The sequence below is a fragment of the Phodopus roborovskii genome, unplaced genomic scaffold (assembly GCF_943737965.1).
Source record: "Phodopus roborovskii unplaced genomic scaffold, PHOROB, whole genome shotgun sequence".
In the NCBI taxonomy this organism is placed as follows: domain Eukaryota; kingdom Metazoa; phylum Chordata; class Mammalia; order Rodentia; family Cricetidae; genus Phodopus; species Phodopus roborovskii.
The window spans coordinates 5975308-5994297 of NW_026126567.1; the positions used below are offsets into that span (position 1 = coordinate 5975308).

General features: G+C 49.8%; 1 protein-coding gene across 1 annotated transcript in view; it reads right to left on the minus strand.

Annotated features, from left to right (window-relative positions):
- The window catches only part of Tg (thyroglobulin), a 164496-nt gene that overhangs the window by 101109 nt on the left and 44397 nt on the right, over positions 1-18990 (minus strand). The window contains exons 25-30 of the mRNA XM_051202542.1: positions 16979-17087; positions 11808-11999; positions 8177-8344; positions 3667-3732; positions 2840-2920; positions 1315-1452 (exon numbers count right to left, since the gene is read on the minus strand). Coding sequence (XP_051058499.1) covers positions 1315-1452; positions 2840-2920; positions 3667-3732; positions 8177-8344; positions 11808-11999; positions 16979-17087 — 754 coding nt within the window. The remainder of the gene's footprint in view (positions 1-1314; positions 1453-2839; positions 2921-3666; positions 3733-8176; positions 8345-11807; positions 12000-16978; positions 17088-18990) is intronic.

An 18990-nucleotide genomic window follows, 5' to 3' on the forward strand; every position in this document is an offset into this window, starting at 1 on the left:
TTCCAGCTTACGGTCTACCATGAAGGGAACTCAAGGCAGGAGGATGTACAGGCCATAAAGGGGTGCAGCTTATTGGCTTACTATCCATGCCTTAAGCAGCCTGCTTTCTCATGCAACCCAGGACCACCTGCCTAGAGATGGCACCACTCACAATGGGCTGGGTTTGCCCACATCCATCATTAACGAAGAAGATGACCAATAGGCTTGCCTACCAGCCAATATGGTGGAAGTATTTTCTTTATCGAGGCTCCCTGTTCGTAGGTGACCCTAACTTGTATCAGGTTGGCCCATGACAGTCATCAAGGACTACACAAAACACGGGGGAATCTATGAAGTGGGGTGACAGGTGATGCTGTGGCTCGAGTACAGGCAGAGCCAAAGTGAAATCGGGGGTCAGAAACAAGTTCAGCACAAAAGAGACAACAGCAATAAAGTTCAGGGGTTTTACTCGTGGTCTATCAGAAACACAAAGAGTCAGCAGCCCAGAGATTCAGGTCTTTGTATATGAACATCCAGTTGCCTACATATGTATTAAGTCTTGCCATGTGAACTGCTTGAAGGAAAAGGTCATGCCTGATTCTGCTTTCATCCACAAAGTCAAATGTAAGTCCTAAAACATAATGAATATTCAACATTGGATGGATGGATGGATGGATGGATGGATGGATGGATGGATGGATGGGTGGGTGGGTGGGTGGGTGGGTGGGTGGGTGGGTGGGTGGCTGGATGGGTGGTTGGATAGATAGATGGAAGGGTGGGTGGGTGGGTGGATGGATGAAGGCTCTGGTTGCTGAGCAGACATTACCTTCACTGTGAGCATTTTGAAGACTGGGATTAAATTCTGTATCCAGATTTTGGGTCACCAGTTCACAAAAAAATGGTATGGAGACTTATTAATTATGAAAGCTTAGTTTAGGTTTTTCCTAACTAGCTCTTGCAACTTAAATTTACTCGTTTCTATTCTTCTATGTTTGCCATGTAGCTCATGGCTTTTTACTTCTCCTGTATATCTTGTTCCCTCTGCATCCAGCTGGCGACTCTGTCTTTTTTCCTCTTCTTCTTCTCCAAGTCTCCTCTGTCCCCTGAAGTCCCACCTAACCTCTTCCTGCCTAGCTATTGACCATTCAGATCTTTATTAAACTAAACACAAAAGATGTCCTATCTTCACACAGTGTAAGGGAATATTCTGCAAGCCCCATCTCTATGCTAAGAATGTAGTGACCCCTAAGTTATGTCAAAGAATTTGAACATGTCTACATCTCAGGAGTTGTTGAACAAGGGTGTGGAAGAAGGCTCCAGTCTAAGGATACTCACGAGTAAGGCACCACAGGTTTGCCTGCTCTGCTGAAAACAGATGTGTGAAGAGCCTGTACTGCTGGCTGGGCAATGAGTGGCTTGCATTGACAATGACCTGGTTAGTGTCCACAGGCAGGAAAAGTTCTGTTGCCATATCTGAAGAAGAAGGAGAGGATCAGACTCCTTTACCTTTCTCTCTACAGCAAGCATGCTGTAGAGGTCAGGTCAGAAGTAGAGACAAAAACATTGTTAGGTCATCTGAGGCCAGAGCAGGGCTAGAGTGTGGGTGTGGGTCAGACAAAGGGGGCTCGGAAAGTCTTAGGACATTGTAAAAAATCATATACTTATGAAAACCCAGAAGTTTGGTTTAGAAGAAACCTTAGGAGCTCCCCAGTTCACTTTTCTACCCAAGGCAGAGTTCCCCACTGAGATTCCAGTCCGTGCATGGTGGCCTCGTGTGACATAGCTGAGCCAATCACAGCAGTCACATCACCAGATTCCTCTGCCTGAAACTTTGAGCAGCCACAGTGCTGTTTGCTATGTCATGCTGGAATTCTGCCTCTGAATCCAACGCATAGTGGGCAGGTTGTATGGCAAGGGCGGGCTATGGAAGGAGGCTGGGTTCTCTCTTGCTCCCTGGAACCTTCCCATACCTTCTGTCATATTATTGCCCACTGCAAGGTCCTCCCCAGATACAGCTTTGCAATCCAGGATTTGCCAGCCTTCACAGTAAACGGTCAGATACACGGTATGCGATACGATATGTGGTATTCATTATAAACTACCTGGTCTGTAATGTTGCTACAGCAGCACTGAGGGTTGCTAAGACATTCTCCCTTTGCCCCCAGACTTCCTTTCCATCTCTCTCTGCCTCTGTCTTCCTTCCATTCACCCTGGTTCTTAGTGACACCTTAGAGGAAAACGACAGGTTTGGGAAGCAAGGTGTTCACACACCTTCCCCAAACACAACCCCAATTCACATCTAGATTAACTCATCCCAAGCCTGCCATCACTCCTTACGGGCTTCTCATTTTGACATAGTTGACATTTTCTCACACAGAGAGACATTTTTTCTAGGCTCTATGGGGTTGACATGCTGAAGTCCTGGGCATACTATGTCAAATTCTGCTCTTTAAGCGGGCAATTGCTCCTACTATAGTTCTTGTGCTTGTTTGGGTTTCTGTAGCATTGGGAATAGGCACTGAAGCCTCCTTATGTTCTCTTCTTACTATCTATGTCAGGAGTCTTTGTATTTGTGAGCTGTTATCAACCTGTGGGTCCCGACCCCCTTGGGTCACATATCAGATATCCTACATATCAGATATTTGCATCGCAACTCATAACACTAGCAAAATTACAGTTATGAGGTAGCAAGAAAATAATTTTATGGTTGGGGTCACCATACCATGAGGAAATGTGTTAAAGGGTTGCAGCTTTAGGAAGATTGAGAACCATACCTCCAAGGCCTATTCATTGATTAGATCTTGGATGCCATTATCTTGTCTGAATAGGCAGGGCCCAATTGTACAAACAGAGTCAATACCTGCTTCTGCTGGAGAGTCTAACCTTGGTACCACGTCCCTTCCACATCCCATAGACTCAGGCCAAGACCCCATGTCAGAATCTAGAAGAAGAAAATAAAATCACTGGTAACGATGAGGCAGTCACACATCAATCCTCAAGTCCCACAACCAGAAACTCAACAGGAGGCAGGGACAGATCCAACCACCGGGTGAGCAGGCTTGGTCCCCGCACCTAACAGATGCAGTCTCTCAGGGCTACAACTAGATTGTCTGTGACACTGTAACTGTTAACATTTACCTTTCAAGAATTCTCAAAAATGTTCACAAAACCCTTGAAGGGTATGAAGAAGCCTGACAAGCAATCTTCAAGAAATGAGGACGTGGTGAGGGGAAAGAACTCAACCCAACACCCTTAGAGGGCCAACAGGCAAGGCAGGATTTAAAGAGGTTAGCTAAATCTATAGCAGTGATCACCAAGGTCACATTCCACCACCCCAAACCCCAGGAAGAGAGGCACATAGGGCCAAGTTCCCCGGGCAAGTGCTTCCTGAGATTTACAGCAGCTCACTCTGGTGACAAAGGCAGCCGGTAGCAGGGAAGGCCACCTCTCCAGAAACGAGCATTTCCTGCCTTCTCCATTTGCTGGAGGCTGTCTACTCAGCACTCTTTTAGACTGAGTCTCCTCTGATGAGGAATGGGAGCCCTTCTGCTCCATAGAAGCAAGTCCACGGCACAGAGGCCTGCATTTTGTTTGCCACTGAGAACAGGCCACCTTGTGGATATAAACTGGGGCCAAACTCAGGAAGCCACTGTTCTGTCACTTAAGCTTCCCCACCTCAGAGCTCACCTTTCCAGAGGTAAACCTGCTGGAAGCTGGTAACGGCTTCTCCAGTGCCCTCCAAGAGTGTCAGACCTGCAGAAGATTGCCATTTGATGAGCCTGTCGGCGCTTGCTCCTACCGGCCACCCACCTTTACAACTGCCCCATCCCCCCACTAAGATTTTCCTTGCTAAACTCTGTTCTCTCCATGGGATCTGTCAAAGCTGCATGGAGAACCATTCTAACCCTCGGGTACAAAGCCCGTGCTGGTTAGACTCCAGGAATCCAGCTCAGGGAACCAAACAGGTTAACGTGGGGAGGGTCACAAACATACAGCATAGGAGCATAACCTATAGCTTAAAGAAAACAAGGTCTTCAGGAGATTCCATTGTTGGTGTGTTCTGTGATCAATCGCGGCTGAGATGCTGAGCTCCTTACTAAGTCTGGGTTAGCAGGGTGGGGTAAGGTCACATGCCACCAAGGTTGATGCCCAGACCCCACAGGGTAGAAGGAGAGAACTAACCCACTCAAGTTGTCCTCTGACCTCACATGCACATAGTGGCATGTGTGTTCATGCAACACACACACACACACCAAACACACAGATCAATGAATGGAAAAGCTAACTGGGACTAGCAACTGAGTGATGGCAATGCTCTACAGAAGTTACCTCCTAGATCCTTCACATCTAATACATATTCAGTCATCGGCAGCGTCTCTTATTTAATTCATTGTTAATGCTATTTTATTATTCTTTAAAAATTCTTAGTGGCATGTATTCATTACATTATATATCATTATAAAGACATTTTCATTGGCGCTTGTCACCTACTTTGACCACGATAATGCCTCTCTTTTCCCTCATTTCTCTCTGTCCCACTCTAGCCTGTCCCCTCTCTTTTCTGGCAAGTTCTCCTTCGCTGATGCCACACTGGATAAAGCTACATTTCTCACATCCTCTTGGCGGTAAGTGCTCCCCCATTCAGTCTCAGACACAGTCTAAGCAGACCTCCGGCACTCTCTCCTGGCACATACCCCTGATAGTTTGAGGGGCAAACTTCCTATGTATACCTGCTATGGGGTCAGATTGAACCAAATCATCTCTTGATGTTCTGTGGGTCGGTGTTGGGCATGCTTGTGTGTGTATTTATTCTGGTTGTGGGTACCAGAAATCAGCTGGAGATAGGTTAAGTAGTCTGAGATAGAACCTAGCTAGCTTCTAACAACTGAGCAGAGGGGTGCTGCTCGAGCATTTCCAGGTCAACGATCCTATCAGTCTAAGAAGATGCCACACTGCAGGCCTGTGCTTTAGTGATGCCTACACCCATCACCCCAGCTAGCTGGGGAGCTTCTGAGCATTGACAATGTAAACATTTGCAACCTTTGCACCCAGCACCCGGGCTGCTGCCTCCCATGTGCCTGCTGGGCTTTTATTATGGAGAATACATCACAGGAGGATGGGGATATCATGTGAAGACTGCCACCAGCTTAGAGCTGGCCACCCCTGGTCCCTCTGCTCCTCCTGCCAGCAGTCCTTTAATACCTTCCCCTCACCACCTTTGAAGCAGAACTTGCTGGGATCTTGGGTTCACACTGAGTCCAGGAGAGAGGCCATGCAGGGACATCCCAGAAGAGGGATTCCCAGCTATCACAGATGCCAACTCATCCGCTGCTGTAACCAGCGGTGACCTGAGAGCATTTTCTGCTTTCAGGGAATCACATGTGGTACCACGGGAAACTACAAGTGGCCCTAGGGAGCATGGTGGGGAGTTTGCACAGCAACGTGGGGGTTCAAAAAGTGGAGCTTTGGTTATGGATGGCTTTGGTGGATGGTACAAGGCACTCGGTTCTGAAGCGCACTATCTGGGTCAAGTTTGCCTGCCTGGGCAGGTGATCCAAAGGATCATGAAAACAGTAATGCAAAGCAGACTTTGTGAGTTTCCTGTTGGAAGGCCATGAATTCTTTTGAGCTGCAGTTCCCTACAACTGGGAGGGAGCCTACCCATATGAGCTTCCCAACATAGTTCTGTGCCTGCCTTACCCAGGCCCAGGGCTCTGCTGGGCTCAACTCTGACATCAGCAGCTAGCTGTCAGGGTTGCCATGGGACACACAGATGAATGACCAAATGGCTGGAACTCGGGAAGCAAAGCCATTTTGGGGCCTGTACAGCATGCTGGCACTTGGCTCGATAACATAAAGTGGTCACACTTCACAGAGGGTCACCCTGAGGCTCCAGGAAGGTAACAGAGGTATGGAGAGAATGTTGGGCTCAACCAAAGGAATTTGGAAAGCAAACAATTCATGCAGCATGTTGCCCGTGTGTGCCTCCTGCTGTGACTCTTTTAACCCTCTAAGAGGTCCCCAGGACCTCCCTCATAATTCTCTTCCACAGCTGGAGAGACTGCCTCCTGGGCAGGCACAGCACTGAACAGGCATTCTCAGTGAGTTTGGGTCATGAGTCTGCGGACTCCACAATTCAACCAGTCTCTGTGAAACTGTGAAGTGAGAAGACGGGGCGACCCTCCGCGAGCTTTGACAGACATAGGGTTTGTTGTTTTTGTTTGAGAAGATGCCTGAGGTATGCCCCTGGTGTTATAAACCAAAGGTTGTCTTATATATAGATTGCTCAGAAGGCTACCACCTCAATAAGAAAGCTCTAGAAAACACACACACACACACACACACACACACAGAGAGAGAGAGAGAGAGAGAGAGAGAGAGAGAGAGAGAGAGAGATGCACACACAGATGCACAAATAGTTAAGCCTTCAAATGTCATTCCTTGTCACTTTTTACAGGGAGGCCAGGCCAGGGCACATTCCTGGCTCTGTGGGCACGTGCATGCACACAGACACACACACACACACACACACACACACACACACACACACACACGGAGCACATGTCCTGGCTTATGCAGTTCACTGACTTATGGCTGCCAGTTCATCACATGTCTTTCCTGAAATGCCTGTTTTCACCCCGGGGCGCCTCTCCCGAGTAATGGGGACCATCTGTGAGGCAACCATTCCACAAATAAGCTGTTTGATTCTGTTTACCCCAAAAGAAGCTGCTTAGGCTTCCTGGATTTCTGCCAGATTCCGGCGTGTTTTTCCAGGCTTTGGTTGGGTTTGCCATCCAGATTGCCTGTGTTTTCTACACTGGAGTCTATGCTCTGTGTCATGAGTCCAAGAATTACAGAGGCATATATAATTCTCCAAAGAACAACGTACATTTTATATTGGCCTTGGTATCAGCATGAGTTAAAAAAAATAACATAATATCATCCGGAGTTCTCCATGTATGCCTGCCAGGCTAAGACACCAGGATCCTGTTTCAGGCAAAGCCTCCTTAGGGAGTGGCTTAGCTCCCACATGCCTGCTTCCCTTCCACTGTAAGATGGGCAAGATCACAACAGTGTGCATCTCTTGAATCACTGTGTGTGTGCAGGTCTCAGCCTTGCTGCTACCTGGCTGACCTCACAGTGAAGTATTTTGTTGCTACCATACTGCTATCCTCTCTTCCAGCAACAGTTTTAAACATTATTGAAACTGCATCTCAGAAATCAGATTCCTGGGCCTCTTGGGCAGGGCCAGTTTAAGACAGAAAAGGAAGCCCCCCCCCTCTCCTGGGCCTGCTAAGAGAGGGAGCCATGGATGAAGACAGAAAGCAAGTCCGGCTGGCACGGGCAGCCCTCAGCGCCTCAGCAGTTATCCCCTGTGGACTGAGGGCCCGGCCAGCTATCGCTAAGGTTTACATACTTTACAGAAAAGTCACAGATGCTTCAGCAACACAGGAGAGGGGAGCATGCCAGTCTTTTCCTTACCGCAGGCACATCCTTGCCCGTGACAGGCCTATCCCTGTACTCCTGTGATTTCAGGGCATTAGGTGTAGCACTGAGGTTCTTAACTTCCCAGGGAGAACGCCCCAGGTAGCTCACTGTATCTCCTCCAGCCTTACTTATCTTCAGATATTTTACATGAGACTTTGCAACAGCCCCCATTAACGGAACAGTACTTCCTGTCCTTTGGCTTCTGGTTTCCCCACACGTTTGTTTATGCACCAGAACAGGGCAGAGATGAGTGTGTCTGGGTTCCCAGAGGCCTTGCACATCTTACTAATTCTGCCCTGCTTCTGCCACCTGCAGGAAAAGAATTCACTCATGCCAAGGAGGATAAAGCCAGGCCTGGCCCCAGTTGGCCCAGGGATGATCAGCCTGCAATCAGGCACACTAGATTCCCGAGGGATCTTGGCCCCCAGCGAACCTGAAGATTTGAGAGCTAAGTCAACTAAACATTTTGCTGGGGTATCACTGAACTCAGCCAACAATTTTCTGTGCAATATCGTGGGTGTCATTTCCTTCTGGATTTTATATATATAGCCTGGAGGAGGAGCGGTCAGTGAGGGGAGGGAGCGTCCTGGGAGTTTTGTAGCTGAAGAGGGGTAGAAGGTTTCAGGATGCAGAGCTGCACCTAAGAAGTTAGCAAAGTTCCGCTGGTGGGAAGAGGAGCTTAGAAATATGGTGAGGAGTGGAGGCTTACCCTGCAGGAACTCCTGGCCTCCCAGAATCAAGGCCATCTGGCGGGTCCCCTGGTCATACGTCACTCCAGCACATGTAGCGTTGGCCTGAGTATCAGAGTCATCCCTCCAGTCACTCATGTGGCAAACCAGAATGTCAGGAGAGCTGAGAAGTCCACAGATGGTGGGCCCTGTCAGAGAGGAGAGGCGGTGTGAAGGGAACCACCAGGGGCCTGCAAAGCCTTCCTGTGCTCTGAGAGCCTGGGCAATTCCCAAGGACGGGACAGGGACACCAGGCTACCAGAACCTTCCTTCAAGTCCCTTTCCAAAAATGGCCTCAGAGGTGCGCCTATGTGGCACTGACATACTGCCCAGGGAGCGGGTGCCAGCAGTGGACTTGAGCATGTGGTCACAGGCAGCTGGGCCTGTGTCAATGCTCGCAAGGAGCACACGGAAGAGTCTGGGGTAGAGCCAGATTCAAGAGTCACTGATCTCATTAGATGCCCCCATTTCACAGAGGGGGAAACTGAGTCACCACAAAAGAAGAAGTGTTTTGTCTGAACAATAGTGAAAGGGTGGAGGCAGGAAGAGCCCCGTCAAGGAGTCACTGGGCTGACTGGGGAGAGAGAGAGAGAAAGAGGGGGAAAGGGAGGGGGAGAGAGAGAGAAAAGGGGAGGGGGAGGAAGAGGAGGGGGCCAGAGAAAGAAAGGGGGAGGGGGAAGAAGGGGGATGGGGAAGAGAGGGGAGAGAAAGAGAGGTAGGGGGAGGGGTCAGGGGCAAAGAGAGAAAGGAGGAGGGGAGAGAGGGAAGGGGAGGGGGAGGGGGAGGGGAGGGGGCAAAGAGAGAAAGGGGGAGGGGAGAGAGGGAGGGGGACGGGGAGGGGAGGGGCAAAGAGAGAAAGGGGGAGGGGAGAGAGGAAGGGGGAGGGGAGAGAGGAAGGGGGAGGGGAGGGGCAGGGAGAAGGTGGGTGATGCCTTAATGCAGAGGCGCTGCCCTTGTCCCCAGGTGCTGAGGTTGAAAGGAAACTGAACAGCTTCTTCTGCTAGCACTGGGTGTCCCTGTGGCAGGGACTGTCACTTGCTGTCACACCCTCCCGTGTCAGTGCCACACCGCCCATAACTCAGGTCACACTGCAGTGTCCCTGAGCAGCCTCTGCTTCCGTGCACTTATTCTTTGTTGCTAGCTGCTCCCTGCTGAAAATCCAGCCGTGCATTGATCAGGGCTGGAGGTAGGCAGCAGAGGAGTTTGGACACAGCTGGCAGCTTCTGTGGGGAGTGGTTAGGAGGGGAGAGGGAAAGAGGGATTTTAAAAGAAAGCTAAATGACTTTTCAGGCTGTGGTAGAGGATGTAGCAGGATTCTGTCCCCAGACCACAGCGGGTCTAGCCAAACTCCTCTAAATTAAAACTGCCAACCACCCACAGGACCGGATGAGTCTGGAAGGACAGCCTGGAAGGTTTAAGCATGTCCCAAGGGTGCACATTCTGGCACTGCATTTGAGGGTAGGGGTGGGTAAGATGCTAGGTCCAGGATAATTCCCAGCTCACTAGTTAGACTTGGAGGGAACAGCAAGCAGGCTGCCAACCATGGTGTCTGGGAAAACAGGGCTTGGAAGGCTCACTACCCCACAGAACAAAACGATCCTTCTATATGCTCCTAGGAAAAATGAAGTCAGTGCTTCCACACAGAAGGGTCACATGATTGGTGAGTAACGTGGTGTCTGCAGAGACGGTGGCCCCCACGGAAGATGGGGTCAGTTCAAGGAGGCATCCTGCCTCTGTAGGCAGACTTTCTAAACATGGGTATACAGAAAGAAGTTTGTTGGTACACACATGGGGAGGCACTTAATGATTTGGCCATGTAAACACTAACCTAAACCTACACCCATATAACCAGCCATACGGCTGAAGCCAGAAGGACAGGGAGGGACCGAGTTGTTCTGACCATCTTTTCAACCACGGGATCTTATTCTGGGCCCGAGGACCCTGTGTCATTAATAGGATGCGTGCTTTTGTGTGCACAAAGCTCCAGGGTCAATCCCCAGTACCATACATGTTACAGGCATGCAAGCCTCCAGCCTCTAGCTTAACACCCAGCACTGAAGAGGCGGGGAGAGCAAGGCCAGTTCAAAGTCATCCTTGACTACCTAGTGAACTTTGACTTGGGATAAATAAGATCCTATTTCAGTGAAAACAACGGAAACTAAGCAGTTTCATTTTTACCACTTTGGACCACGGTGAGCCCAGCTGGGAGCATTCCAATGCTGTCTCCTGGAACTGTCAGCAGCATGAGGGACTGTCAAAGCTCCCTTGGTGTCCTACCCTTCCTCGTTTGGTTACCTTTAGAAGCCTCTGGTCTCTTCCTCCCTGCCTAGTGGCTCTACCTGTTTTTTTTTTAAGGGTATTCTCTAGGGTCTGACACGTTGCACATCTTCTCACCCATCACCTTCTACCTCATCTGCACTCAAACCTTCTTTTATCAAAAAATAAAATAAGAGACTCTGATGTATCCCAGGCAGCGCTCTACCTAAGTAACCTTGAACTTCGGAACCCCCCTCCTACCGCTCCTTAGTGGGGTGATTATAGGCATGCACCTCCAAACCTAACTATGCGGTGCTGGAGATGGGACGCAGAGCCACATGCATACGTGGCAACCATCCTAACCCCTCTGCCACATCCCCAGCCCTAGCCCCACAACTTCCCATGCTACCAGGCGCTGCTACTGCTTCCCCAGTGGTTTCTTTCTTCCATCCACTCCTCCCCCTTACACCACTGTACCTCTCTCTCTCTCTCTCTCTCTCTCTCTCTCTCTCTCTCTCTCTCTCTCTCTAATTTATTCAGGGAGAAAAGGACAGGGTGCGGGGAAAGAGAATGTGAGTGAGTTCCTCTTTTCAAGCATGCACTCACTATGCTGAGCTGATTACTGAGACCCAGGGTCTGCCAGTGCTCTTTAAACCAGACGGTGCCTCCAGCCTCTAGCTTAACACCCAGTGAACCCCACACTAGCATCGCCCTGGCTTCCTCACCTCCTCTATGTGCTGTTTCCTCACCAGAGCAAGGACCAGCCTCCACGTCCCCCAGGGAGCTACCGAATCCCTATGATCTCACCTGCTTTACACTACAGCTCCAAAGTCCCTTCCTGACCAAAAGGTCACACGAATAATTGCACAAGTTTACTTCTGTAAAACGAAGACATTCCCACTGTCGAGGGAGCATTGAAAACGACCCAGGGAAGAGATGCCGTCAGCAGCTTATCAATATAGTCAGCAGGAGCAGAACAGTGAGCTGAGGCAGTTTGACCAAAAGTGGCCTGGCCAGTCTTGCCAGGTAACGGTACGATGCTGGGAAGGATACACCTAGGTCAAATACCTACCACCCTGGCCCCTCAGAAGCAATACCACACTGAGCAAGTTATTTCAATACTAGGAGTCTCCGGTTTTGTTTACAAAATTGAAGGCAACCATAAAGAATAAGCCAAGAAGTGTTGGCACAATCTACGATATCGGGAAGAGGCGAGGGCGACTTTGTGTGTGAATATCACCTTCCATTTGGTCGCGGTAACACCTTGCTTACGGATTCCAATGCTCCGCACTGTGGTCTTTCAGTCTCCAAATGCCCCAAACCCCTGCATAGGCCCAGCCCTGCAGGTGGCCATACCTGCTTTGACCTGTGTGAGGATGAAACCATCACAGCAGGAGTCATGCTCACAGGCAAGCAGGCAGAAGAGGTGTGCATCTGTCAGGGTGGCTTCTGAGGCTGAAAACACTACAGGGCTGTACAACCCGGAGAGCACATTTTGAAAGCCTGTTGGTTCGAAACTCTTCTGGGAAGCCGCGGTGAATTCGTGGCCTAAAGAAAGGCAGAAAAAGTGTCCCTCAGCTGAAGAACGGATAAGGGGAATGTGGCACATTTATTTACAGGATGGAGTTCTACTTGGTGGTAAAAACAATGGCATCTTGAAATGTGCATGGAAGTGGGTGGAACTAGAAAAGCCCATCCTGAGTGAGGTAACGTAAGCCCAGAAAGACAAATATGTATTTACTCATAAGTGGATATTAGACATAAAGCAAAGGACAACCAGTCTACAGTCCACAACCCCAGAGAAGCCTGGCAGCAAAGAGATCCCTAAGAGATGTATAGACAGATCTGCCTAGGAAGGGGGAAAAGACAAGACCTCCTGAGTAAATCAGGAGTGTGGACGGGTGGACGGGAGAGAGAAGAAAGAGGGGGAGTGGGGGAAAAAAAAACAAACAAACAAAAAAAAAAAAAAAACAAAAAAGGAAAGCAGAAAAAAATAAGAAAAGCCTTCAAAAGCCTGTGGGGCTGAGCAGTGCTGCCAGGTATCAGTCAAGTTTGATGAGCTCTGCCCATGTGTGCAGAGCAGTGTGGGGCCTGAAGCCTCTATACTGGCCTGAGCAGGGAGGGGACATGGCTGCCGCAGGGACCTCAGGGCCATTTACCTGGACCACATGCACCATCCCCGTGAGTGGCTGCACACCTGGGAAACTGCACGCGGTGTCCCCCGACCTTTCCGAGGTGACAACGGTGCCCTGACTGCGTGGACACTGCACCCTGTTCCATCTCATTTCATGCTTACTGCTTCATGTATGTAACACAGGTAAGCCTGGACACGTGGCTGTGGCAGGCAAGGAAACTCGGCTGCCATCATTTCCGCCATCTTGTTATCACAAGCACCAACAGAGGAAATTAGAGTACACGAGGCAGCTGGAGACCTAAGGGATCTAGCTAGCCTCTTGCATTCAGCCTGTCTTAGGCTCTTCCTTCCAAAGTCACTGACATGTTGCCCTTCACCATGTGACCCACCATCACTCAGCCCCCCCCCCCGATACCTGCTTTTCAAGTGGCTTTCTACACTGCCCACACCAGCTGTTGCTAAGGTTCTCAGCACACGTTTTCCTGTCACTAGGCTGCCAGCTTTAGCAGGGCCATATTGACTCTATTGACCCTCCGGTTAAAAGTGGCCTGCTCTGGAGTTTGCCTGTTCCTAATTCTAGTTCCCCTTAGAGTACCAATCTGCAAACACAGTGTGTGTGTGTGTGTGTGTGTGTGTGTGTGTGTGTGTGTGTAGCCTTATTCTTGTGTTCATGTTATTCTGAGGAGACGGCCTTAGTCTGTGATGCCAAGTGTGTTCCATGGGAGGTGGCAGAAGGGACTTATGCTTTCCCTACCCTATCTTCCTATTCACCCAATGGTGGTCCAGGCTCACACTGACTCCCATTCCTAGAGACTCAAGGTGCAGCCTTGGATTCTGAAGGTCCCAAGGGTAGACCTTGATGGCTTCTTGCTATTAAGTACCAGGATCCATTGGGCCTCTGCTCCCTCACCGACACACAGGCCTGAGAACCCTTCTCCTCATGGATGTTGACCAGAAGCAAACTGTATCCAAAATAGCTATGCAATTATCCTAGTGCCCAGGCTTTGATGCACTCCAAACTTCCAGCATCTCTTCCTCCAAGCAGGGACGCACTCAGCCCCCTCTGCCTAGAACCTCATGAAAAGCTGCCACCATCCCTCAGTGGGACCCAGGTTCCCTTAAAGGAGCCATCATGGTTTATCACCTTTAGAACTTGCCACTCCTTCCATGCATCTCATTCACACCCTGCTTGGGACTTTAGAAAAGGTCCCACCCCCTTCACCTGTATTTAATGTCACTATGTGAAGGCTGATTTCGTTGGATAAGAACGAAGCCGCCACGTCCATTTGAATGTGCAGCACTGCTATGTGACTGTTGACTGTCATTTTCATTGCATAGATTCTGAGACTGCAGTTCTACTGGACAGTGCTTCCTGGTGCCAAGGCCAGAGTCAAGGTCAACCTGGATGTCCTTCACATAGGACAAGTGCCACAGAAGACCCAGAAATCGCCATGCAATAGGCTCCCTCCTATCTTTCAAGTATCACTTGCAATGCCATGCCTTGTAGGTCTCTCTGCTGACTGCTAAAGCAGCTCATGCTCACTTTAGTCTCATCTCTCCTCTTCATTTTAATCTAAGAACTTCACATCCTGCAAAATGCTTTCCTCACTGAAGTTATTCTTCTGCTGCTCAGTGTCATGTTCTACTCACAGATTTAGCCACTGGGCCACTAAAGCCCTTATAGTCAACCTGTGATTCCTAGTGAAGAGTTAAGGACAAGCCAAGGCTGTGAGCCCTACATGGCTGCCATTTCCTCAACAGTGGGGTAAGTCTCAGTGATCCTATGTGATGGATGTTTCACCTGGATGCAGTGAGTAGTTGGATGGTTCTCCTTTCCAGACCTTATCTTTTGGTTGGGGGCTGGGCTAGCCCATCACATAGGAACTTCCAAACATTAGTTTCCTACGATGCTAAGGATCACATGCTCCTCTCAGGTTCCAGGACCATAAACCTCAGCTGAGTAAAGAGAGCAGTGATGCTGAACATCTCAACAAGCTGGGAGTCTGTGATACTTCCTCCCCCACATCCTTGGTTTTGGTCCCATCACACAAGTGACTTAGGGTGAGTGAGGGGTGGACCTGGACATAAGGGCCCTTAGGGAGTCAAGACTGTTTAGAAACTGTTATTTCCTCCTGAAACATATGATTAGCATGTTGGAAAAAGGACTGAGCTTAAAGTAGAAATGGAGAAAACAGGAGGCTGAGTCCAGCCACCTTCCTCTTCCAGCACAGTGGGAGTACATCTTGGCCTTACTCTGACAGAAAGCAAAATAAAGCAGCAAGCCAATTTCTGCCCTTGGTTTAGTTTGGCAACAAAGAGGTTCTCACTTTCCCCTGTAATCCAAATATAAACTTCCAGGAGACAGGAGGAGGCACAAGACAACAAACACTTAAATCCAATTGTATTTTTAAGTGTGTTAAAAGGCCTAATTGAAGTTTTTCAAGGGACATTTTTAGCTGGGGTTACTTTATTTGTTTTGGCTTTATTGTAAGGATAAAACAATCCCTAAGTTTTGTTATGCTTAAAAGTGGATGGTAGAAACAATTGCACATCTAGGAGGAAGTCTTGGCAGCCCTGGCTGTAGATGAGAGAAATCCAACACCAGGAGACTCTGTTACCCCTGCACACTCTGTTCCATCGGGACAGGGACACGAGGGAACAGATACTGCACTGTCCCTGTGGAGGTTGAAGGGTGCTGCAGGGTCACCTGAGGCTGTGGCCTGGGAACCTAACACTAGCTGTTTCCAGCTCGAGGCTGAGGCTCCAGGGTGCTGTAAGCCCATCTGCCCACCTCACTCCTCTCCAACCCTCACATCGCAGGCCCTGCCTCCATCAACTGTCTTCTGGTCCTCAGCCAGCTGAACACTTCTTAAGAAGAAAGTAGTTGTAGACACCGTCACTCTTGCAATACTTGCTAAGCAGGGTTTCTTTCGAGTGGTAACAGGGGCTACCGCATGATGCCTAGATTCATACGGGAACCCCATTTTGCTGTTATAAACATTAAAGTCTAGAATGTCTGAGAAGTTTCCATAGATCAAACAGCGAGCACTGTGGAGGCTCAGTACACTTGTTTGCCTCCAAGACAGAAATAAGACACAGGAGTCAGAAATCCTGCCTCTCAGGACCACTGGAAAGCTGCAGCCCAGGACACTGGAAGGAGCCAGAGGCCACAAAACCCAGCTTCATACGCTGGTACTCCACTGACCCTGCAGATGAGGAGCAGGAAGCAGTCGAGGCTGGAGAGAGGGGCGCAGGCCACGGAAGCCTTGAGACATTTGCTGCTCATCGCCCTTATACTGCTAGGGCCCAGACTTTCTCGCTGCTACCCCCATGTTGTTTAGAAGATGCTGAAGCCCCAGCACAGCTCTTCGGGGACTGACAGAGAGAGATACTGAAAAGGTTGGCAAGATGGCTCAGTAGGTAGAGGCTCTTGCTGCCAAAGCTGACAGTCTGAGTTTGATCGCTAGAACCCATATGGGAGAAGGAGGGATATAACTTCCTAGAGTTGTTCTTTGCCACATGAATATTGTGGTGTATGTGTACCAACACACACACACACACACACGAGATAGACAGATGATAGGTAAACAGAAGATGGATAGACAGACAGACAGACATTTTTTAAAAAAGATACATGAGGTATTAACAAAAGTCTGTGTCTGTGTCTCTGAGGCCTTCCTTCAAGTTTCTGTAAGGCAAAAGAAAGTAAGATGTGCAATAGTAGGATATTTCTTGCTACTTGAGAGGTTCCAGACCTTGGAGAGTTATTATAACTCATCAACAGCCTCAGAATCTGCAGTCTCCCAGGTGACAGACATGTACACCGCTACGGAGGTGGAAAGCCCGTTCAGGTCTCGGTGGGGATTTTGGGAGTGGGGTGTGTGTGTGTGTGTGTGTGTGTGTGTGTGAGAGAGAGAGAGAGAGAGAGAGAGAGAGAGAGAGAGAGAGAGTCAGAAAGCCTGGGAGGCATGACTGCATGGAGCTAAGCCCGGGACCTGCTCAAATGACAGGCATAGGTAGGACCAAGGCCTTGGGGTGCAAGGCCCGTGGGCCAAGCTGACTGGGGTGCTTGTCTGTATTGTGTTGAGCTATCATTGGCGCCTTAGTTCCTGCACTATGTGGTTCACAGGCCCAGCACACTGGGGTAAAGACCAGGACTGGCGGCTCAAATGAACACCATGCAGAAATCCCTTTGCAGCTGCTGAGAGGCCACTGTCTGCAAAGGGCGGGTGGGCTGAGCCTGCTTCAGGTGGGCTGGAGGAGAAGCAGGTCTCAGGTGTGGTGTGAGGGGAGGGGACAGTCTCCTCCTCACAGATGCATCATGGGAAAACCCACTCCAAACACAACCAAGGGAAGCCCTGGCTGGCATCCGCCACCCACATCATCAGCCTACCTTTCTTCGCAAACACAGCCAGAGAATCTGCCCTGCCAGCCCTCACTTTCATCTGGCACTTAAGGCTTCTGAAGCTAGTTGCCTTCGAGCTGCCCGCAGCATCTTGTTCCTGGAAGTGGAAACAGGCCCCATTATTACCCACGGTTCAAAGCAAAGCAACTACATATTTGCCAAGCTATAAGCACAGTTCTCTATGGCGGGGCTCCAAAGGACGTCCGTGAGGGCATCTGGTAGTAAGTCTTCCTGGTCTATTAGAGGGGGCACACATGGGAGCAGCAAACTCCCGTTAACTGCATCGGCAGCTGCAAAAGGCGTGCAACTGGAGAAGAGTCTGATGCAGGGTGACAGAGACAGATTCCACGGAGAGAGCTTCCCAGAAAAACTGAATATGGGCGGGGCTCTAATTGGAGACCAGGAGTTCTCTCCGGTGAGATGGGGGGTGGGCAGAGAAGCGAGGCAGGAGGTGGCAGCTCAGGGGAGGCCTTGCAGGAGGGAAGGAAGAGCCATGGAGAGCCTAAAAACAAGGTGCTCTGAAGGCCCGGAAGGGATTGAGGTAGAGAACCAGAGTGATTTAAAGACCATCTTGTCCCTTCTGTTTGCACCTGATTGGGCAGGAAGCATAAGATGGATATGTGGACTTGGGAGATCGCACCCCTGCACTGAGGTTCTCAAATCTGAAAGGAGTTGGAGCTGCAGAGCTAGGAAGGTTGTGAGAGCTGTTAGGAATGTGGTCCTAGCCCCTGACAAGGTGGACCAATCAGATGTAACCAACCCCTAACCCCACCCCTGCCTTAGGAGAGCACTGAGAGCCAGGGCGCTGGGGAGGACCTTAACCATGCTCCCTCCACACAGGACTTCCTGTAACAGTTCCTGCTGGCCTAGTTAGAGGTTGGGGGAGGGGTATAACGCGGACAACAGCAGTGGTTCTCATCCTAGCAATGCGCCCAGCAGAAACTGCTGTGATGCACTGGCACGCCGTCTCCCATCCTCACACTCTCCTGAGATGTGGATATATGGTCGTTTATTACTATGTGGGATGTCCGGAGTGGGAGGGACTCATACTTCAACCTGAGTCCTGCCAGCATTCCTTTTACATCACATACGCTGCTAAAACTCTGGGGATGCCCGCTCCATGCACCTGGAGGGGCATCACTCATGAACACTCTGACACGTGTGCACAGACACAGGCACGGGCAGGTGCGGTGCACAGCGCTGGTGATATCTTAAAACTACCATGCACCTGGGTGTCCTGATCTGAAAGCACTTGAGGGGAGTGATACACATCCACACTGTGGACTGGCTTCCACACTAAAAAGATACAGATATGCAAAACTCGTGAGGAGGTCGGGGAAGGAAAGAAGACGCATGGTGTCCGCACACTAACAAAGGATTACAATATATAAACATTTCCCAAGAGGAACCAGAAAAATCTGGATAGCAAAGTGGAGTTTGCAAGAGCAGGCACTCTGGACCCTGGGACCTGGGATTTGATTTTGGCTGGATGCCCTCCTTACCCTAATGCAATGGTAAGACCCAAAATTGCTATCTTCCAATAGCTTTCACTTGAAGAAATAGCAGTCTCATATAGGTCTGATGAATGCCCAGCCTTTTTATAGTTCAAAGCACAATCACCCTTGACTTCTACAGTGCAAGTAATGCTGGTGTCAGGAACTAAGTTGTCAGATGCTATTTAGGACAACAGCCACTTAGCATGAGGACCCAAGCTGCTGGGTGAGGTAAACAGTGGCACATGGTGAGGGTCCTCCACCCTGAGGACAGTCTTGATGCTACACTACTCCTGATGTCACCTCCCAAGTCTCTGTGCGCCACTGCTGCAATACTCAGACTCGCCACTTTGACAATCTTCAGGCACAGGGGCCTCCTGACTGCCACCATGGGAGGGAACACAAGAGCATCTCGGACACCGTGGGAAAGAAGCCCAGCTGCCTCCCTGGAAACAAAGGAGCACGTGCCCCACAGTGGAAAAGGAATACAGCTGCCTACAGCTGTTG